Raw genomic sequence first — 22,334 nt, forward strand, 5'->3', positions numbered from 1 at the left:
GGGGATAGAATCAGGGGCACTCTTACCACCTTGCTACATTCCCAGAATTTTATATTTTTTTCCTTCCCCCACCCCTAATATTGGGGGTTGAATCCAGGGGCATTCTACCTCATTCTACTCTACCTATTTTTTATTTTTATTTTTTGGTGGTACTGGGGGTAGAACCAGAGGCTTTCTACCCCTGGGCTACACTCCCAGACCTTTTTTATATTTTATTTGGAAACAGTGTCTCGCTAAGTTGCTGAGAGCCTCACTAAGTAGCTGAGGCTGGCTTCGAACCTGTGCAATCCTCCTGTCTCAGCCTCCCAAGCGCGGGGATTACAAGCGTGTGCCACCACGTCCGGCTCCCAGCCCTATTTTTTATTCTTTATTTTGAAACAAGGTCTCATTGAGTTGCAAAGGGCCTCACTAAGTAGTGATCCTCCTGTCTCAGCCTCCTGAATGCTGGAATTACGAGCGTGCGCCACCACGCATGGCATTTTGTATCTTTTATTTGGAGATGGGGTCTAGCTCCTGGGCTCAGGCTGGCCTGGGGCTTCCAATCCTCCCGCGTCACTAGGGCACTGCAAGTTCTACTTTAACATTGAGCCCTGTCCCCTCGCCCCCCATCTTTGCCACCCACCCCAGAATCTAGACGATACTGCCGCTGTGGGATGGTATTTGAGGCTACCGAGAGATTGAACAGGGTGTGGGGGTGACTGGGCCTATAATCACGCAGCCCCACTTCCTCTCCTCTGCACTAAGGGTTCCCAGGGGTGACTCTGGCACAGCCCCTGGACTGTCCTGGAGCAGGTGTGGCCTCCTGGAGGCTGCGGAGAGAGGCCCGCCCACCTCTGGCTCCCTGTTCCTCCCCTGCACTCTGCACCCAAGTGCTGCTCTGGGGACCTGGCCTCTTCAGCTTGGAGATGGAAAGGTGGACTCCGGCCCCACCTGTTGTGGTCTGGGACACTGGGAACAGGTGTAGAGCCAGGAAGGGGAGGCCCCAGGCCTGCGCCCTTGAGAATTAGGTTCTGTGGGAATGATTTTTAGTCAAGGGGGTCTTTGCTCCTGCTGGGAAGGGTGGTGGGGGCCTTAAAGCAATCCAGAGGGACAGCTCAGAGACTCTGGGTTGGGGTATAAATAGCCCCTTCTTTGGGAAGCCCTGGGGAGGGCTTATCACCTGGTGGGTGGTAGCTAGGGAAGAGGCGCCTGCCTGGTTGCCAGGTAAACACTGGCACAGCCTGGCTCAGGGGAGGGGGCAGGTGTGCTCAGCTTCCCACAGGAAGTGCCAGACCAGGAAGGAGGAGGCTGGAGCTGGTGTGGGGCGCCCAGAGGGCGGAGGGTGTGGGGAGCCTCCTGTCGCAGTGTGTGTGTGTGTGTGTGTGTGTGTGTGTGTGTGTGTGTGTGTGTCTTTGTGCAAATCCACATCAGCTGTGGTATTTATTGCTGTGCTATTTCTGTGCCTGGAAGCCTGGCAGGGAGGGAACCACATCCTTCTCTCTCTGGGTCCCAAGTTTCCCATCTCTGACCAGAGCAGCAAGTCCCCAGAGCCAATGGGGTCAGGGGTTAGTGCCGAGCATGAGAATCCCCTGGCGGTGAGCATCTGGTTGGGTGGGCTGGGGCCGCTCATGGCTGCTGATGGGGGGGGGGGGTTTCCTGACTCTTTTGGCTAGAGTATAAGAGAACGGGAGAGAAATGGCCATGAACCCCTGAGCCTCTGATCCCCAGGCCCTGACTACACACACACACACACACACACACACACACACACACACACTCTCTCTCTCTCTCTCTCTCTCTCTCTCTTCTTTTTCTCTCCCTTCTTTTTTTCTCTTCTCTTCTCTTTCTCTCTCCTCTCTCTCTTCTCTCTCTCTCTCCTCTCTCTCTCCTCTCTCTCTCTTCTCCTCTCTCTCTCTCTCTCTTCTCTCTCTCTCTCCTCTCTCTCTCTTCTCCCCTCTCTCCTCTCTCCTCTCTCCTCTCTCCTCTCTCTATCTCTCTCTCTCTCCCTAAGGAGATTGGACCTGGAATGGGATAATCCCAGATTGCGGGAGATAAAGCAGGGGCCCCGCTGGCCAGGGGATTTGTGGACTGTGACCCTCTTCCCCCACCAGCTGCTCACAGATCCACAGATGGGGGGCAGGAGCACCATCCCAGGTGGGCTTAGACCTGATCCAAGAGTCAGGCAGGCACCGGGGCAGAGACAGTCCCCGGTGAGAAAGCACCGGCCTACTGTCCCCACTCACTGGAGTCCTGGGACGCCACGCAAGGTCTCCAGATGTCGGGCGGCTCCGGCCTGAGCCAGAGACCGTGAGGCCAGCCCTTGTTATACAGACGTGGAAGTTGAGGCCCAGAGTAGAAGAAATGGCTTGTCCAAGGCCACACAGCAAGAGAGGGGGAGGCCCGGCCCTCCAGGCGCCCTCCAGCGCTTCTCCTGAGGGCCCCTCAGAATGTCAACAAATGGTTTCTTTCCAATGTTACGGTCACAGGAACAGGACTGTCCCCTGTCAACTGAAGGGTGCTGGGGTAGGGAGCAGGTACGGCCCCAGTGGTCAGAGTCCTCCAACACCGAAGGCTGAGTCCTCCTCCCCGGTTTCCAGTTCCTAGTAACTCCTGCCCCGTTAAAGAAACCAACCTGTGGGAGTCATTTCCAGGTCCTCACCAAGCAAGACACGGAAAGTCCAAGTCGAAATTTTCCCATTCTCACTGAAGACCGAACAAAGGGAGCGGGGCCGGGGTCAGGGACAGGGGAGACCTCGAGGACCCGGGGCCCGGGCACCCTGCCAAGTAGACTGGACAGCCTCTGCTCCCTCCGAGCGATCTTGGCTCCCTGACACCAAGGACTGGCTCTGGAGGAGGAGGCTGGAGAGGGGACAGCGCAGCCCCTGCAGGGCTTGCTCCCTCTGGACCAGGAAGCTCCCCGGCCCCTCCCCCACCTCCCAGCCCCCACCAAATCCTCCACCCCCAGCATACCCGTTCCCACCCCCTCCCCACTCCTTCTCTGGGTGTGTGGAGCAGCAGAAGTGATGACGTCACCACGGTCGCCAGGGCGACGGGGACGGATAAATCAGGCTGAGTGGGCGGTTGCCATGGTGCGCATTCTCCCGTTGCCACGGAGACTGGGCATCTGCTGCCTTTGTGCCGCCCGAGTGCCTTCCCCCTAGGGTCAAGGGGTGGGGGGGGGCAGGAGGAGAGGCAGACACACCTCCCGGGGTCAGGAGGAAGTCTGGGCCTCCGTGGGGGTCTCCCTCAGTCTGGAGTCCTTGGGACTGCTCCACAGGGGGCCCTGTTGCTCCCGCTCTGTAGAATCAAGGCAGCCCTTGTGGCCTGGTTGGGTTCTGTCTCATGTCCTGGGTCCTATGGGCCCTTCTCCTCTAAGGAGAACCGCACCTACCGCTGACCCAGGCATCCAGGGCCAACCTGAGCCAGGGAGCATCTTCCGCCTCAGCCTCTCTCCACCACCCAGTCCTCTCAGGTCCTAACCCGAGACCAGACTCAGCCCTGCCTGGCTTCCCATTGGAAACTTAAGCGCTGGGGAGGCCCGGGGCCAGCCGGGCTCCCTGACTCTCCGCAGGTCCTGGCCTGGGGAGGGCCCTCGGGAGCTCAGAGGAGGTCCCCAGAAGCCGCCTGCTCTTCTCTCCTCTAGATGAACAGGCCGATCCAGGTCAAGCCAGCCGACAGCGAGAGTCGAGGAGGTAGGTACCACGCCTTTAGACTCGCCCCTCTCCTCCCACCCCAGACCCAGGGCTCAGGAGGAGCGGGCTCTGAGGAAGGAGGTCTGACGGTTCTGAGAATTTGTCTAGTCAAGGTGGAGACGGGATTTAGTGTGGCTGTGCGGGCGAGATGGGGGTCCATTGTAGAGATGGCAATAGTGAGGCCCAGGAGTTCAAGTCCTACAGGGCTGGGACGAGCCTACGCCTCACAGCTGCTGGGGGCGCCAGGCAAGGGGGCTGGGGACCCAGCGGAGGCCCTGAGCGTGCCCCTCTCCTGTGCCCCACCCCCAGAAGACCGGAAGCTCTTTGTGGGCATGCTAGGGAAGAGGCAGACAGATGAGGACGTCCGGAAGATGTTCGAGCCGTTCGGGACCATCGACGAGTGCACTGTGCTCCGGGGGCCAGATGGCACCAGCAAAGGTAATCCACCCGCTGGGCCCCGGCAGCGGCCCTGGGGGCTCTCGGGTGGGCACTCGCCCCCTCTCCTCCTCCTCTCTACCTCCCCAGGCTGCGCCTTCGTGAAGTTCCAGACTCACGCGGAGGCGCAGGCGGCCATCAGCACCCTTCACAGCAGCAGGACCCTGCCGGTGAGCCGCCCCCACCCAGGGCCTCTCCTTTCCACCCAGACCCCACCCGGCCCTGGCATGAGGGCAATCCACTCGGGATATTTTTTTTAATTAAAAAAATTTTTTTTTAGCCAGGCATGGTGGCACACGCTTGTAATCCCAGCACTTGGGAGGCTGGGGAGGATCGCAGTTCACAAACAGCCCCAGCTACTTAGTGAGGCCCTCCACAACTCAGTGAGACCCTGTTTCAAAATAAAAAAGAAGTATAGCTGGGGGTGCCGCTCCAAGGTAGAATGCCCCTGGGTTCCAGCCCCAGTACCACCAAAAGAAAAATAGAAATTAAGCCGGGCGTGATGGTGTACGCTTGTAATCCCAGTATTCAGGAGGCTTGAGACAGAAGGATCGTGGTTCACAGCCAACCTCAGCTACTTAAGCCCGCCTCAACTCAGTGAGGCCCTGTTTCAAAATAAAGAATAAAAAATAGGGCTGGGGGTGTAGCTTGGAGGTAAAATGCCCCTGGGTTCCATCCCCAGTACTGCAAAAAAAATTATATACTTTTATTGGAGCAAGGCTATCATTTTTAATTTATTTGAAAGGGATGTTCTGACAGAAGAACCACCCCTCTCCCATAACCACCCCTCATTTTCAGGCCAAATTCCCTCCCTCTCCTCTCCTGTCCTCACCCCTTCATCCCCCACCTCTTCCCTGCCTTCCCACGGCCCCTGACCTCACTGGGGTACCAGGACCCTTGCTCAGAGGCCCGTGCGTGCTGCCCCCATGTTGTTCCTGGTTGATGTGCCTTAGCGCTGTTTCAGCTGAGTGCACTTTGTAGCTCCCAGCAGAACAAACCTCCAAGATAGGGCTGGCTGGGATGCACGGAGGCAGAGCCGAGGTCCTCTAGTTAGGTCGGGCAAGCCTTGAGCTGGACTCCTGGGGAGGAGGCGGTCTCTAGAGAGCCCTCTATGACCCCAGGCCGCGGCCGCTCCAAGAGCCTCGGATCCCATGACAGTCCTTGCAGAGGTCCCAACTTGGTTTTTACTTGGCTCAGGCTGATTTTTTTTTTTTTCTGAATTAGGGATAAATATCTACCCAGGGCATCTACCTCCAAGCTACACCCCAGCCCTATTTTGTATTCTTGATTTGGAAACAGGGTCTCACTGAGTTGCAAAGGGCCTCACTGAGTAGCTGTCGGCGAACCGCGATCCTCCGGTCTCAGCCTCGAATGCTGGGATTACAAGCGTGTGCACCACTCCCAGTAAAAAAGTTGATTTTTAAAGTATACCAGGAGGACCCAGCTGTGGGGGTGGTAGTCCCATAAGGGAGGTGGGGCAGCTACAAGGTAAAAAAGGGGCTGAGCCAGCGCAGGGGAGCTTTCTGTCATGGAGAAGCCAGGGAGGCCCTCTCCATGCAGGTGGGCCTGTCTTCACAGCCTTCAACCCAGGGCTGGCCACGAGGGAGGGACTGAGGCCGGGTGCCAAGGGCCCTGGGGGAGGAGAGACGCTGCCTGCATCGCTCTGACCCCTGTGTGGGCCCATGCCCAGGGAGCCTCATCCAGCCTGGTGGTGAAGTTTGCTGACACAGAGAAGGAGCGAGGTCTCCGTCGGATGCAGCAGGTGGCCACCCAGCTGGGCATGTTCAGCCCCATCGCCCTCCAGTTCGGAGCCTACAGCGCCTACACCCAGGCCGTAAGCAGCGCACCCTGCCCCGGGCTGGCCCTGGCCCCTCACCTCTCTCCCGGCCTCCATTCAACACTCAGGCCCAGGGTTGAGATGGAGACAGGCACCAGGCGTGGTGGTACACATTGTAATCCCAGTCCTTGGGAGGCTGAGATGGGAGGATTGCAGGTTCGAAAAGCAGCCTCAGAAACTTAGTGAGACCCTGTTTCAAAATAAAAGAAGAAGCCGGACGTGGTGGCGCACGCTTGTCATCCCAGCATTTGGGAGACAGACGGGAGGATCGCGGTTCAGGGACAGCCTCAGCTACTTAGCGAGGCTCTTTGCAACTCAGTGAGACCCTGTTTCAAAATCAAGAATAAAAAATAGGGTGGGGAGTGTCGCTCAGGGGTAGAATGCCCCTGGGTCCCATCCCCAGTACTTCAAAAATAAAGGCGAGAGTGAGGGCGGCCCGGGGACGGGGCACGGCCTCACCATCCTGTCCTTCCTCACCAGCTCATGCAGCAGCAGGCGGCCCTGGTAGCGGCTCACAGTGCCTACCTCAGCCCCATGGCCACCATGGCTGCCGTGCAGATGCAGCAAATGGCCGCCATAAACGCCAATGGCCTCATCGCCACCCCCATCACCCCATCCTCAGGTAAGGCCCGTGCACGCGGGGCGGGCGGGCCTAGGGAGGGTGGCTTGCTTGCCCCTCTGCCCGGCCTTGCTGGCCGCTCTCTGCATTCGTATGTGCCTGCTCCTCTGCCCTGTCCACTTTCTCCTCCCCAGGAACCAGCACCCCTCCGGCCATCGCTGCCACGCCTGTCTCTGCCATCCCCGCTGCCCTGGGCGTCAACGGCTACAGCCCGGTGCCCACCCAGCCTGCTGGGCAGCCTGCCCCCGATGCGCTCTATCCCAACGGGGTCCACCCCTACCCAGGTGGGGTCCTCTGCCTGCCCCCACCCTGCCCAGTAAGCAGCCAGGCCACAGCACGCCTTCCCTCTCCAGCCTCGGGGGTCAGGTGCTTTCTCCTGTCCTGTCTTCCTGGGCAGGGATGCTCCTCCCGCTCTTGGCCAGGGAGGCTGAGGCTTAGAGATAAGAGGGACTTGTCCAGGGTTGCCTGCCAGTCAGATGCCGGTCTTCCTAACGCCGGGCTCTCTCCCCTCTATACATTACCCCTTTTTCTTCGCACCCGGTGCCCAGACCAGGCTCTCCTCCCGCTGCCTGGCTTCTGGGTGGCGGGGGGGGGGGCGGCGGGACTCCTGCGATGTTCCAGTCTCACTCACGGGCGGTCTGCTGCTCTCCCCAGCCCAGAGCCCCGCAGCCCCCGTGGACCCCCTGCAACAGGCCTACGCAGGAATGCAGCACTATACAGGTGAGCCTCCCTCCCTGCCCAGGCCCCTGCGCCCTGCTAACCACCCCTCGGGCCCTCCTGATAGGCTGGACCCATAAGCATGGATCTTTAGGGGATGCACACCCAGAAGCCTAAGGCAGCTCCTTCCCTGACAAACTCTCAGCCCTGCTAGGAGAAGGGAGACAAAGCCGGTTGGGGGAGTCAGGGACACCCCGTTAGCTCTCTCTGTTCTTCCCACCCCAGCAGCCTACCCAGCGGCCTACAGCCTGGTTGCGCCTGCGTTCCCGCAGCCTCCGGCCCTGGTTGCTCAGCAGCCGCCGCCACCACCTCAGCAGCAGCAGCAGCAGCAACAGCAGCAGCAGCAGCAACAGCAGCGAGAAGGTGCCGGCGGCGTAGGGCAGGGTCCTCATAGCTGCAAACCTTCCGGGATAAGAATGCCCTCGTTGCGGGCTCGGGGGTTCCCAATAGCCCTGTGTCAGGCCCAGCTCTCACCTGTGTGTGGGATGAACGTGAGTGGGGAGGAGATGGCTGGCGCCCTGGCCCGTACTGCCAGGAGCTGGGACTAGAGGCTCCTCTCGGCATCTGCTTTCCCGAGGACCTCTGCCGCTTAAGCCCGCATCTCCCCCAAGCTCAGCTCTTCCTTTGGTCTCCGCTGCTACCCAGGCCCTGATGGCTGCAACATCTTCATCTACCACCTGCCCCAGGAGTTCACGGACTCAGAAATCCTCCAGATGTTCGTCCCCTTTGGCCACGTCATCTCAGCCAAAGTCTTTGTTGACCGGGCCACCAATCAGAGCAAATGTTTTGGTAAGAATATGATGATGGAAGCTGGGCGCAGCGGCGCATGCCGGTGATCTCAGTCCTTGGCAGGGTGAGACGGGAGAATCTTAGATTTGACACCAGCCTTAGCAATTTAGCAAGACCCTCAGCAACATAATGAGATGCCTCATCTCAAAATAAGTCAAATAGGGCTGGGGGTATAGCTCAGAGGAAGAATGACTTGGGGTTTAGGATGATCTAAACGACAAAGTATGGATACTTAAAAAGAAAAAACTTGAACCTGGGCGTATGGCGCATACTTGCCATCTCTGCATTCGGGAGGCCGAGACAGGAGGATCGCAGTTCGCGGGCAGCCTCAGCTACTTAGCGAGGCTCTCTGCAACTCAGGGAGACCCTGTTTCAAAATAAAGAATAAAAAATAGGGCTGGGGGTGTAGCTCGGAGTTAGAATGCTCCTGGGTTCCATCCCCAGTACCAAAAAAACCCCAAAAAACCAAAAAAACAAAAAAACCAACCAACCACACAACAACAACAAAAAAAGCAAACTTGAGAGCTGGGCATGGCGGCGCTTGCTTGTAAGCCCAGTACTTGGGAGGCTGAGACAGGAGGATCGCAGGTTCGCGGCCAGCCTCAGCAACTTGTGAGGCTTTTCCACAGCTTAGTGAGACCCTGTTTCAAAATAAAAACTAAAATAGGGCTGGGGGGTGTAGCTTGGTGGTAGAATGTGCCTGGGTTCCATCCTCAGTACTGCAAAAACCAAAACAGAAAAAAACTTAAGTTGGGGTGTGATGGCACATGCTTGTGATCTCAGCACTTGGGCGGCTGACTAGGGCAGGGCATGGTGGTATGCGCCTCTATTCTAGTACTTAGGAGGCAGAGATAGGAAGATTGAAGGTTTGAGGCCAACTTCAGCAACTTAGTGAGACCCTGCTTCAGGCTAAAATATAAAAAGGGCTGGGGGGTGTAACTCAGAGGTAGAATTCCCCTGGGTTCCATCCCCAGTACCAAACAAACAAACAAAACTTCTAAATTAGGACAAGGTCTGATAACATTTGAAGGCATTTGTGGCCACAACAGACCCAGTATTTCAGCATTTGAAGTCCTGAGCATCCAAGGGCAGAAAAGAACCATCTTTTTTTTCTTTTTGGTGGTGGTACTGGGGTTCCTAGAAGCCCTTCTACCTCCAGGCTATACTCCCAGACCTATTTTTACGTATTTTTAAAATTTGGAAACAGGGTCTCTTAAGCCAGCGAGGCTGGTTTCGAACTTGCACGATCCTCCTGTCTCCGCCTCCCAAGCGCGGGGATTACAAGCGTGCGCCACCACGCCCGGCCTGGAAAGAACCATCTTTGGCACTCCAGCATCCTATAGTTGCCACCAAGCCTCTCCCTTCCTGTAGAAAACCATAGTTTCACCTTTCTCCTTGCAGGGACTGGGGATGTAGGTCAGTGGTAGAGCTTGTGTTTAGCATGCATCAGGCCCTGGGTTCTAACCCCAACCTCCCAAATAAATAAAATAAAAAGAACCAGCCAAATTCATGTTTCATGAAGTTGGAATAAGACTCAGTCTGGGGATGTCTGGTTTTCAAAAGGGAGTAGGTTTTGGTGCCTTTTTGAAAGGCGGATTCAGGAACCTTGCTTCAAAAGCCATTAGGAGCCTGGCATGGTGGTGCACACTTGTAATCCCAGCGCTTGGGAGGCAGAGATAGGAGGATAGCGCAGATTCGAAGCTAGCCTCAGCTACTTAGTGAGGCTCTCAGCAGCTTAGCGAGACCCTGTTTCCAAATAAAAATATAAAATAGGTCTGGGAGTGTGGCTCAGAAGTAGGAAGCCCCTGGGTTCCATCCCCAGCACCACCAACAAAAATAAATAAGTAAAAAATAAAGACGAACAAAAGCGATTAGGACCTGGAAGTGGCAAGTTTTAAAGGCAGACCCAGGCCTATCCAGGCTCAGGTAGGGGTGGCCCTGCAGAGATTGCTGGCAAGACTGTCCTAGTGTGTGTGCGTGGCTGCCCTGGATTCATGCACTGAATCCATCAATCAACAAACAAACTCTTTCAGGAGGACTAATATTCAGCAGGCAGTTTTCTAGGCATCAGGGAACCCCTGGAGAAACCAGGAAGCCAGGCGTGGTGGCCCACACTTGTAATCCCAGCATTCCGGAGACTGAGACAGGAGGATTGCATGTTCAGGGCCAGCCTCAGCTACTTAGTAAGGCCCTTTGCAACTCAGTGAGACCCTGTTTCCAAATAAAGAATGAAAAATAGGGCTGAGGGTGTAGCTCGGAGGTAGAATGCCCCTGGGTTCCATCCCTACTACCACAAAAATAAAAATAAAATAAAATAAAATAAACAGAAAAAGAAAATAGGTGGCTCCGGGAACCAGAGAACAGGCCCGACCCTGAGCTAGGAGGTGGAGTGGAGCCGGGCCAGGCCTTACGCCCCTCTCGCCTCAGGCTTTGTGAGTTTCGACAATCCAGCCAGTGCCCAGGCTGCTATCCAGGCTATGAATGGCTTTCAGATCGGCATGAAACGCCTCAAGGTCCAGCTAAAGCGGCCTAAGGATGCCAACCGGCCCTACTGAGGCCCCAGGTGGGTGCTGCTCCTGTCTTGGGCCCCCACACGTTGCAGCCAGGCTCGAGTGTACCCCACCCCCGGCTCCCACCCACCCCAGCCGGCTTTGGACATGAAAATCCCCACTTGGGGTGAGCCCCCCGCCTTGGTGCAACTCTCTCTCTCTCTCTCTCTCACACACACACACACACACACACACACACACACACACACACACCATGCGACCCCAGAAAGCCCGAGTCTGTACCTGTGTCCTCCCAAATCATCCATGATATCTGGTCCCATCTGTCTGGTCGGTGTCCATGTGTCTGTGTCTCTTGCTTTCTCTGGCTCTCCTCGGGGTTGGCGGGAAAGAGAGAGGTTAAGGGAGCAGAGGCCGGGGTCCCAGGTCCTGGCTCTTGTTCTCAGAAGCAACAGGGACCCCGTGTCTGTACCTCTGAGAACAAGAGCAGGTGGTTTTCGGGCACAAGAGAGTGCAGGATGCTGAGGGCAGCCCAAGCTCGGGCCTCGCGGGGTCACTGGGTTTAGGTGGAGGAGGATGGATGGTCCCGGTCCCACTGCCTGTGCACCTGGCCCCTCCAACCCCCTGCCAGCCACCAACCCAAGCCGGGGCCATGGAGCGGAGCACCTGGGGCACTTCTGTGTAGTTTAATCTCCTCTGGAACAAACCCCTGAAAATTAAAAAGGAAAAAAAAAAAAAAAACACAACCCAAGAACAATACCCACATTCTGTTTCTCCCCTTTCCCCCCCAATCCTGGCTGCTTAACTCCCCCCACCCTGGGGGGCCCCCAGCCCAGGGCCCGTGTCCATTGTCGGCTGAAGCCCCCATCCCCGGACCCCTGCTCCGGGCCCCTGTAAGTTGCATGGAACGACCGTGTTGTCTTTGGAGCCCATTGTCTGTTATCTGGGGAGGGGCCGTGGAGGGCAGCCCCCAGCCCAGGGCCGCGGGGCAGCTCGCGGGACGTGCTTGGTCGCAGTGGTTGGTGACTGTGCTGTGTTCCGTGGCCTCTCTTGCGGAATGAGAGTGAGTGAGCCGGACCTGGGGGCTGCGGATGGTCTCCCGGCCCGCCAGGCTGCCCGGCCTCCTTCGCGGAGGCCCGTTTCAGGCCAGGCGTCTGTCTCATTCACGGACCCCTTCTCCTCCCTCTGCCTGCCTGTTTGCTGTCATTTCTCCCCCTGTCCCCCTGGGTCTCTGTCTTCCAGTCTGTGTTTCTCTGGCGTTGCCCTCTGGCCCCAGTACTAACTCCTTTGGTCTCTGCATCCTCCTCCCCTCCTGTCTGTCTCCTCGTCCCTGGCCTTGGCTCTCCTGACTGGGAGGTGGGCCGATGGCTGTCTGGACCTTCCTTTCTTGGCGGCACCCCACTTCCCCCAGAACCCTCTTCCCCCGGTCACCCGCATTTCCTTCCTTCACAGGTCTGGAGGTACCAGAGGAAGGGGCACGCCCTCTTCCACCACTGGCCTGCCCCTCTGCACATGTACCCTGGGCCTTGACTGGGCTCTGGGGCCAAAGCTGCTTCGTGGCTGTGGGGGCACAGGACACCAGCCCGCTCCCACCACCCGCCTCTCTGAAGGGCCGTGGCTTTGCTTCCCTGGCTCCAAGGGCCTATTTCCTCCCAGGTGCCCTTGTGGCCTTGGTGAAGGAGCAAGGAATAGGTTTGCCAGGGTATCTGCCTTCTGCCAGGGCTCCCGTGACGGGCTCCGGGCCCAGCGTTCACGCCTGCCTCTCCCCGCAGTGGGCCTGTTGTAGCTGTGCAGGCCCGGGGGCCGCGGGGCTCCCCCTCCCTGCCCCTTCCCCATAGTAGGGGCTGCTCGTAGCCCCCTCCCCTCCCCCCTCAGCTAGAGGTAGGATTACCCCAAACCCCGGGTTCCCAGCCCTAAAACTCACTGCCTCCCCGAGGGCCCCCTCCAGCGAGGGTGTGGGGGAGCCCTGAGGACTGCCCCTCTGCCAGTCAGCCACAGAGACCCTCCTCCTTTCACGAGGAAAAGACCTCCCCCGAACCCCTAAAAATGTTTACAGTCTCTGCTGGCCCCTCCGTGTAAATACCACCCGTGCGTTATGCAGCCTCCGGCCAGGCCCGGCCGCTGCCATCTCTCTTTCTGGGAGTTTAGACAATGTTGCCCTTGGGGTTTTTTTGTTTTTTTTTCTCACTCTTGATTTCTCCCTTTGTTTTTGGGGGTATTTGGGTACTTGGGGAGAGGGGTGTGGGGAGGGCTAAAGGGGTTTATTACCTGGTCATTTTCTTTAGGAAGAAGTTTTAGGGAAAAGAAAAAGGGGTGGGGGCGGGAGTGGTTAAGGGGAAAAACTGGGGAGTCAGTTTCAGACAGTTCTCTATGCTTAACTTATTTATTTATTGCATTTTACTTTTAAAGAGTTGGTCTTTTCTGTCTAAATAAAAAAGTTTAAAAGCATCAAATAAGAGTCTTGGAGAGTTGAGGGCAGGAGCTTGTTCACCTGGGGCTGGGGAGGGGGAGGGGAAGAGGAGACTTTAAGAGAAAGCTACCAGAAGGCTGGGCTTACAGATCACAAACATATTCTTCTGCTCATCTTTGGGGCTTAATTCTGGAATGTTCTTTGGAATTGGCCATGGGGGTGGGGAGGAGAGTACGTAAGCAGGCCTCTCCCGTCTCCAGCCTGTGTCGCTGCAGGCTGGCACTTGGGGGGGGACTATTTTTTTTTTTTTTTTTTTTTTGTAGTAAGGAGGATGGAACCCAGGGGCTTCTCTACCTCTGGGCTATACTCCCAGACCTATTTTATACTTTATTTGAAAACAGGGTCTCACTAACTTGCTGAGAGCCTCACTAAGTAGCTGAGGCTGGCTTCGAACCTGTGTGATCCTCCTGTCTCCGCCTCCTAAGTGCAGGGATCACAAGCGTGCGCCACCACACACATGTCTTACTTAGCCTTCCAACAACCCTGTGAGGCAGGATATAGTTTTGTTTTGCTGCTTTTTTATATTTATTTATTTATTTATTTATTTATTTACTTATTTATTATATTGGGGATGGAACCCAGGGGCATTCTACCTACAGGTTACACCTCCAGCCCTATTTTTTTCTTCTTTATTTTGAAACAGGGTCTCACTGAGTTGCAAAGGGCCTCACTAAGTAGCTGAGGCTGTCCATGAACCGTGATCCCCCTGTCTCAGCCTCCCAAACGTTGAGATTAAAAGCCTGCACCATCAGGCCTGGTTGCTATTTTTTTTTTTTTTTAAAACTTGGGTTTAAACCCAAGGGTAAAGCCGGGTGTGGTGGCGCATGCTTGTAATCCCAGCATTCGGGAGGCTGAGACCTAGAGGATCACGGTTCGCGGACAGCCTCAGCTACTTAGTGAGGCCCTCTGCAACTCAGTGCGACCCGGTTTCAAAATAAATAATAAAAATAGGACAGGGGGTGTAGCTCGGAAGTCAAATGCCCCTGGGTTTCATCCCCAGACCTGCAAAATAAATAAATAAATAAATAAAATTTAAAAATAAAAAATAAACCCAAGGGTATTCCCTCTGAGCTATGCCCCCAGCCCTTTTCATTCAGGGTCTTGCTAGGTTACTGAGGGTCTCGCTAAATTGCTGAGACTAGTCTCAAACCTATGATCCTCTTTCCTTGGCCTCCCACGTACTGGGATTACAGGTGTGCACCACTGTACGCGGCTTAGGATGTAGTTTTATTTTATTATTTTTTGCGGCACTGGGGATGGAATACAGGGGCATTCTACCTCTGAGTTACACCCCTGGCCCTATTTTTTATTCTTTGAAACAGGGTCTCACTGAGTTGCAGAGGGCCTCACTAAGTAGCTGAGGCTGTCTGTGAACCCGTGATCTTCCTGTCTCAGCCTCCCCAGTGCTGGGATTACAAATGTGCACCACCACGCCCGGCTAGGATATAGTTTTACAGACAGGGCAAAGGAGGCTTTGAAGGTTCACTCACTGACCCGGAGTTGCAAAGCTGGTAAGCGGGGAACCTCCAAGCCAAGTTGCTGTTCTCTGGCTTGAGGCAGCGGCCCATGGAGCAGGGACAGACCCCAGCGTGTGGACGGTGGCCGTGCACACCTGAGCTCCCTCCTAGATCTTCTCTTTGAGCCCTTCAGTGCGGGGCTGGGAGACACCCTGCGGTGGCTGTTGAGTTTACAACGCCTGGGTCTTCTGTGGGGCGGCGACCCCCGCTCAGTCCCTCTCATAAACTGCTCACCTTCCAGCTGTGTCCGGCCTCAGGCCAGAGTGGTGCTGTGAAACCACAGTGGTGAGACCCAATCACCTCTACCCTGGACTTCAGCCTCCTCAAACAGCCTCAGACCAGGAAGAGTTAAACGAGAAAAGCGCAAGCCAGGCGTGGTGGCGCAGGCCTCTAATCCTAGTACCTAGGAGGCTGAGACAGGAGGACCCCAGGTTCGAGGACAGCCTCAGCCACTTAGTGACATCCTGTTTTAAACTAAGATATAAAAGCCAGGCGTGGTGGCTCATGCTTGTGATCCTAGCATTCCGGAGGCTGAGACAGGAGGATTGTGGTTCGCAGACAGCCTCAGCTACTTAAGGAGGCCCTTTGCAACTCAGTGAGACCCTGTTTCCAAATAAAGAATAAAAAATAGGGCTGGGGGTGTAGCTCAGAGGTAGAATGCTCCTGGGTTCCATCTCCAGTACTGCAAAAACAAACAAAAACCAGATAGAGGTGGTGTGTGTGTGTGTGTGTGTGTGTGTGTGTGTGTGCGCACGCCTGCATGTGTTCAGAAGAGGGAAGAAGTGTATTTAAGAAGACCAACAGGAGGTGATATTTAGTGTTTCTGAATTTTCCCTTGAGTTATCTCAGCTTCAGAACTGTTTGTGAGTTAGAAGAGAAAGCTGAGCCAGGTGTGGTGGCGCACGCTTGTCATCCCAGCATTCGGGAGGCTGAGACGGGATGACGGAGGTTCACGAACAGCCTCAGCTACTTAGTGAGGCCCTTTGCAACTCAGTGAGACCCGGTTTCAAAATAAAGAATAAAAAATAGGGCAGGGGGTGTAGCATGGGGGTAGAATGCCCCTGGGTTCCATCCCCAGTACTAAAAAAAAAAAAAAAAAAGCGAAAGTTGAAAGGCTGCAGACTTCGGGCACCTCCCAGAGTGACTCTGCTGGGATGGGTGGGGCGAGGGGCAACAGGACTCGGGCGTCTCCTCCCTCTGGGTGTCCTCTCAGATCTCGGGCAGCCCCAAAACATGGCAGCCCTGTACCCAAACATCACTGACCTACCTTTACTGTTGGTCTCCTCTGTGATAATCAAGCTATGTCTAAATGTTAATGGCAGCATCATTAAAAAGAAAAGAATGTCTGAAGACAGAAGAGGAGCTGGCATGTTAATAGCAGGGATGCGAGGGGGACCTTTCAGTTGTAGAACCAAAAAGGAGACCTTTACAGGAAACAGCCCTTAGCAGCAGCTAAGGCGATATGATTATGGCGGGGATGGGGGAGCCCCAAATAATTCCTTCAATGTACTCCCATTCCCTTGCTGTATTTTTAGAGCTTTGAAATGTCTCTACAGAAGGCAAGGTGTCCCCGTTTCCCCGGGGGTGGGCCCTGCTGGCCTCTTTCAGGGTTTCCTTCGGTTCCTCTTGGTAAAAGTTCAAAGCCGCTCACTGCTCGCCTCCCGGTATTTGTGACTGAAGGAATTCCCACTCACAGCCAAGCCTCGATCTCTGCTCTGAATCTAAGGACTTCGGCAGCCTCCACCCAGGTTCCCGGCTCTCATAAAACCCTCGCTCTCCAGCCCCTCTTCTGGGTGATTTCACCCAGCAGCTGGCTTCACCTGGCTCCTTAGACACAGGGTTCCCTTTGGGCATATCACAAGAAAAACCAGGCCCGGTGAACCTTCCTTCTGAGCTCTGTTTGGGTACGACCTTTCTCTGAGTCCTCATCAGTAAATAGAAACACGAGTACCCACTCAGACCCAAGTCTGGTTCGCACATCCAACCCTCTGCGGAGCCTCCGCGGGGCCTTCCTCTGTCTCTCTCCTCTACTCCACCTCCCGTCAGACCCTGCCACTTAGCTGCATCTACCGCTCCGCCAGGGGCTGCAGGGCCCTCATCTGCCCCCAATTCCTCCCGAAACCTCTGTTCTCCCTAGAAGCTTAAGAAGCGGCGGTCCACTCACTGGGATTTATTGAGTACTTCTCTGCCTCACCTGCTACTGTTCCCTGTCCCCCTACACAGTGCCCGGATATCAGAAGTTCCCTAGTCACCGGGCGTGGCGGCGTACGCTCGAAATCCCAGCATTTGGGAGGCTGAGACTGGAGGATCGCGGTTTGCGGCCAGCCGCAGCTACTGAGCGAGGCCCTTTGCAACTCAGTGAGACCCTGTTTCAAAATAAAGAATAAAAAATTGGGCAGGGGGTGTAGCTCAGAGGTATAAAGTCCCTGGGTTCCATCCCCAGTATCACACAAAAACTTCCCTAGTCAATAATTAACTAGTAGTAACTAGTTCCTTTTTTTTTTTTTTTTTTTTTGGCACTGAGGTTGGAACCCAGGGGCATTCTACCTCTGAGTGACACCCCCAGCCCTATTTTTTTTTTATTCCTTATTTTGAGACAGGGTCTCACTGAGTTGCAGAGGTCCTCGCTAAGTAGCTGAGGCTGTCTGCAAACCAGGATCCTCTGGTCTCAACCGCCTGAATGCTGGGATTACAAGCTTGCACCACCACGCCTGGCTTGTTACTTCTAATTAACAGGAGTCAATAATTAACAGCTGGACATCTACCCTGGATTTTTCACCCATTCATTCCCCAACAGCCCAAGCTGAAATATTTTCTCCTTCCAAAGTTTCAACTCTCTCTCTCTCTTTTTTTCTTCTTTATCTGGTGCCAGGGATTGTACACAAAGGCGGTCTACACTCTCAGCCCTATTTAATTTTTAATTTTGAAACAGGGGTTTGCTAAGTTGCTGAGGGCCTAAGTTGCTGAGGGTGGCTTCGAACTTGTGATCATCCATCTCAGCCGTGAGCACCATTACGCCCGCTTCAACTCTTCAAATATTTCTGTTTTCCAATCACACAGATATAAAACTTTGGGAGTCTTTTACTCATGTATATTAAATGTTATTAAATCGTGAGTTTTTTTCACAAAATTTCTCCTTTATTTCCTTCCTTTCAATTATCACAATTTATATCTATTTTTTGGGGGGGTGGGAAGGGTACTAGGTTTTGAACCCACGGACATTTTGCCTCTGAGCTACACCACCAGTATTTTTTTTTTTTCTTTTTTTGTGGTACTGGGGGTGGAACCCAGGGGCTTTCTATCTCCGGGCTATATTCCCAGCCCCATTTTATACTTTATTTGGAAACAGGGTCTCACTAAGTTGCTGAGAGCCTCACTAAGTAGCTGAGGCTGGCTTCGAACCTGTGCGATCCTCCTGTCTCAGCTTCCCAAGCACTGGGATTACAAGCGTGCACCGCCACACCTGGCTTAGTATTTATTTATTTTTTCTACTTTGAAAGAGTCTAAATTGCTGAGGCTGGCCTCGAACCTGCGCTCCTCCTGTCTTGTCCTCCCAAATAGGATTACAGACATGTGCCACCATGCCTGACTTGCTTCTACCTATTAACTGAAAAATCATAACATTCTATCTAAATGATTTTTTTTTTTTTGCAGTATTGGAGATAAAATCCAGGGGCATTCTATCTTCAAGTTATACCCTCCAGCCCTATTTTTTCATTCTTTATTTTGAAACAGGATCTCACTGAGTTGCAAAGGGCCTAAGTAGCTGCGGCTGGTCACAAACTGTGATCTTCCTGTCTCCGCCTCCCGAATGCTGGGATTACAAGTGTGAGCCGCCACCACACCCAGTTTAACCTGTACTTTTTATGTGTGTGGTACTGGGATTGAACCTAGAGGCACTCTATCTTTTCAAGCTGCACCTCCTAGCCCGGTTTTATTAACTTGGAAATAGGATCTCACTAGGATGATGAGTCTCACTACTTGCTGAGGCTGTCCTTGAACCTGTGATCCTCCTGTCTCAGCCTCCCAAGGACTGGGATTATGGGTATGCGCCACCAAGCCTGGCTAATTTGTACTCTGTGTGTGTGTGTGTGTGTGTGTGTGTGTGTGTTACTGGGGATGGAACCCAGGGGCATTCAACCTCTGGGCTACACCTCCAGCCCTATTTAATTTTCATTTGGAAACAGGGTCGTGCTAAATTGCTGAGAGCCTCACTGAGTTGCTGAGGCTGGCCCTGGACCTATGATCCTCCTGTTTCAGCCTCCCATGTACTGGGATTACAGGCGTGCACTTTTCATTTCAGATCCCCAAGAGAAAGTGTCCTGAGTCACTTGAAACATAAGAAAAACGCACACACGCGTTGGGGGCGGGGCAGGAGCTGTCCCAAGACCCTGTCAGGCTTCATCTATCTCTGTTCAGCTGGGTAACGGGTCCTATGAATCATGAAGGGATTTTGTGCAAATGGCCGGCAGCAGGGGCAAGCTCAATTACCTCTGAAAACTGAGGGGAAGAATTTCAAAGGCGCACTGGGAACAGAACCGCAAGTCAGGAACTGCGGCCTCTTTCCCGCCCGCCCTGCCCTCCCGGGACTGCCCCCGGTTACCTGGGAAATCCTCTTAGATGCTCCTTCTCTTTTTCAGACTGGCCCTTCTATCTCAAATCTCAAAGGCCCCTCTTCCCTTTTGCCCACACAACCCAAAGGATTTGGAGTCTAGGAAACCAAAGAATTGTTTCATCAATAAATCAATTTATTTAAAAGAATATGTTACAATTAATTACACTAAGTGACATTACCAAACAATTTTAGAGTGGTTAGCTCTAGAACAAGGAATGAAAGAAACACCGTTAGCCGTTATGTGTCTGTGTATTTTCTCTTCACATTTCTTAAATCACAAATAAAAAATACAAGATACTGCAGTGAAAATACAATTAAGAGTTTCTCTCAAATAAATTAAAAGTGTGCATGGCCTGGGAAAAACTGAAGCCCAGCTCACCGGCTTGAAAGGGGCAGGAAATAAATTTTGTGTCCACGTTTGGCAGGCGGCCACGTCCTCCACCCCATGTTGCGCCCGTCTTCGGTTCTTTTCCTCCCCAGAGCCCTGCGCTTCCCACACACCCCGGATCGTTGCTGCAGAGTGAGCTGTTGCCGTCTGGAGCGCAAGAGGCCTGGCACGGCGTGCCCAGGTGCGGGGGAGTAAGACAGCAGGTGGACTGGAAGATGGGGGGATAGACGCACCCCACGCCTGCGATTTCCACCTCCCCAGTGTTCAGCCACGTCACCCCCTCCCCAGGAAGCTCGCGTGACCCGCGGAAGCTGGAGAAGCAGCAGCAGCAGCAGCATGCGCGGTCCGCTGCGGATCAGGCCAGCCCTGGGCCTAGTGTAAAGGGAGGCCCCGGCTCCTCCAGGGCAGGAGGCTGCAGGCCAGTCAGCGGGCAGCTCCTCTAAGGACGCTGCCTCCTAGGAGGCAGGCAAATTCGGAGATGAGAGAGAGGTGTCACCTCCTGTTGGTGCCCTATTTTGCTGCTCCAAGCACTGCATTCGGAGCTAGGAGGGATAAAACTCCTGGCCCCGGTATATAAAGAACAAAACTAACTGGGCCAGGCACGAGGACGCTGGAATATTTACCCGATTCCTCCCTGAGAGCTCTGTCCGGGCCCAGGAGCTGCCCTGAGCACGCAGCATCTGTGCCAGCGCTGAGCTTCAGCCTGGGACGAGGGGAGGGCACAAGTGGAGAGAGAATAGGAATAAAAAGGGCAGAGAGCTCAAAGCGTGGCCCAAGGGAGCCTTCTACGGGGGCAGGGTGTCTCCCTTTCCAGAAAAAGCTCCAACCTTCTGCCCCAGGGGACAGAACCCGGGTATGGCAGGAAGGACAATGGGAGACAGGAAGATCCCGCTGGCTTTGCTGGGGTGACGCTAGGGGTGGGGACCCCACTCCCCAGAGACAAACCGCAAAAGGACACTGAGGAGACGCCTCCCTGGGCAGAAGCCAGGACTAAAAAATAAAAAACAGGGATTAGAGAAAGGAAGTGTGTGGGGGCCACACCTAACACTGCTTCATGCAAACAAGGGCTGACCCTGGGGACTGCAGCCGCGTGCAGAGAGGAGATGCTGTGCGGCGTCCCCTCCCGCCCGCTGTTCGTGGGCAGCCACCCGGCGGTTCCTCGACAAGTTCTGCCAACAGGCCAGCTATCTAGGGAGCCCTTCGCCCAGTCTCCAAAGCACCAAGGGAATGCCGTGCTAGACAGGGAACCCCCCGGTGTCTACCCACTCGCCCTGGCTCTGGCATCCAGGCCGGCGTGTGGGCTCTGGATTCGTTCCTTCAGCTCGCACATGAGGAAGCAGGGACACACGGCTGATATTTCTACTGTCTGAACAAAGCTGGTGCTAAAAGCCTCTTTAGCATCCTGGAGTGGGAGATCAACCTATCTTCTTAGCGTCCTTTGGCTCATTATTAAATTCATTGAAGCCAAAAGGAGGAGTTGATCCTGTATTAAAGCCTTCATTCAAATCAGGGATTACCCTCTGCAGCCTTAGACATTCTGCATTCTTACAAGCTGCGCTGCGATTCCACCTGGGTTTGGAGAAGGGGAAAGACAGGATGCCCTACACAAACAACTCCACACCTCCCTGGGGCACGTGGCTGCCAGGGTAAGAAAGAAGGGGGCTTCGGGATGATCTGCACAAACGAGGTACAAAAGAGACACTTCAGCCCCCCCCAGGCTGCTCACAGAGCTGACTCCAACCAATCCTGACCAGTGTCCCGCCGGACAAAGCACAGGACGCCACCCTGTGGCGGGTTCTATTTACAAGGCGAAGAAGGGGAAAGAACCCAAAGACGCGTTTCGGTGGCATCTGAGGCTGACTCAGGTCTGGGATAGAGCTCTTAGGCCACAAAGGTCTGCCCGCAAGGTCAGGAGAGGCACTCTGAGGGGGAAAAGGGTTCCCTTCAGGCTCCTTTTAAGTAACGGTGGAGATCCAACCTAGATCCACTGTATTCTTACCCCTACCCTGGTCTTTGGCTGGCCCAGACAGAGCAGCGACGTTTGGTTGGCACAGACCATAGACACACCCCAAGTTCCCCTAGGGCCTTGACGGCATCATCAGCTGCCCCCAGCACTGCTGCGTGAGGACACTGGGGAGACTGCAACAGGCACGGTCAGGAATGCAGCAGGCGTAGCTCGCTCAGCCCGCCTCGCTTCCTTCCCACCCCTCTGTAAGCCCAACTTTGTGCCCGAGGCGTCAGCTTCGCCTCTGGTCCCTGTATTCTCCCCGCTGCAGTCACAGCCAGTCAGGATATGACTACCAGCAAGTGCTCAGGTTCCTGCGCCGCCCTCTGAGCCCCTACTCGACTCTGCTCCAGGCCAGCTGAGGAGACGCACGCCAGGGCCCCAGGAAGGAGGCGCGGAAGGGCTACTGGGCCATGAACGGGAGCGGCGTGGACCAGGCGAGCCGCCCAGGGGCCAAGGGACCACAGCAAACCCTCAGACCCTCCCTGCAGATGCGCAGCCATGCTGCCCTCGCGAAACACACCTCTTCTCCTCCCCGGCACCCTCCTGCAAGAGAAAAGACACGCGCTCCTTGCTCCTCAGACTCTCTGGCAACCCACGAGCCAGAAACTGCACTCGATACAAAAAAGGGGAAAAACCCAAGCAGGTTGTAAACTTTTCGAGTCCTTCATGAGGAGAGGTATTTTCCCTGTAAATTTTTTTTCCTTTTTTTTTTTTTAAAGTTTGTTTCAAAATAAAGAGCAAGAGAGAGGTCATGAATTCTA

The 22,334-nt window shown here is 54.7% G+C and overlaps 1 protein-coding gene across 4 annotated transcripts in view; it reads left to right on the forward strand.

Moving 5' to 3' along the window:
* The window catches only part of CELF3 (CUGBP Elav-like family member 3), a gene marked incomplete at its 5' end in the record, with an annotated part of 13,870 nt that extends 3,151 nt beyond the window's left edge, over nucleotides 1–10,719 (forward strand). Inside the window, 10 exons of one of the 4 annotated variants that reach the window (XM_080690733.1) lie at nucleotides 3,623–3,671; nucleotides 3,981–4,109; nucleotides 4,197–4,276; nucleotides 5,797–5,940; nucleotides 6,424–6,565; nucleotides 6,697–6,846; nucleotides 7,217–7,282; nucleotides 7,505–7,642; nucleotides 7,925–8,068; nucleotides 10,496–10,719. In XM_080690733.1, coding sequence (XP_080546859.1) covers nucleotides 3,623–3,671; nucleotides 3,981–4,109; nucleotides 4,197–4,276; nucleotides 5,797–5,940; nucleotides 6,424–6,565; nucleotides 6,697–6,846; nucleotides 7,217–7,282; nucleotides 7,505–7,642; nucleotides 7,925–8,068; nucleotides 10,496–10,623 — 1,170 coding nt within the window. In that variant the 3' untranslated portion in view covers nucleotides 10,624–10,719. The remainder of the gene's footprint in view (nucleotides 1–3,622; nucleotides 3,672–3,980; nucleotides 4,110–4,196; nucleotides 4,277–5,796; nucleotides 5,941–6,423; nucleotides 6,566–6,696; nucleotides 6,847–7,216; nucleotides 7,283–7,504; nucleotides 7,643–7,924; nucleotides 8,069–10,495) is intronic. The other 3 variants (XM_080690734.1, XM_080690735.1, XM_080690736.1) reach the window with 3 other exon arrangements.
* Nucleotides 10,720–22,334: the final 11,615 nt, after the last annotated feature.

This window comes from Muscardinus avellanarius (assembly GCF_963383645.1).
Source record: "Muscardinus avellanarius genome assembly, chromosome: 3".
NCBI classification, from domain to species: domain Eukaryota; kingdom Metazoa; phylum Chordata; class Mammalia; order Rodentia; family Gliridae; genus Muscardinus; species Muscardinus avellanarius.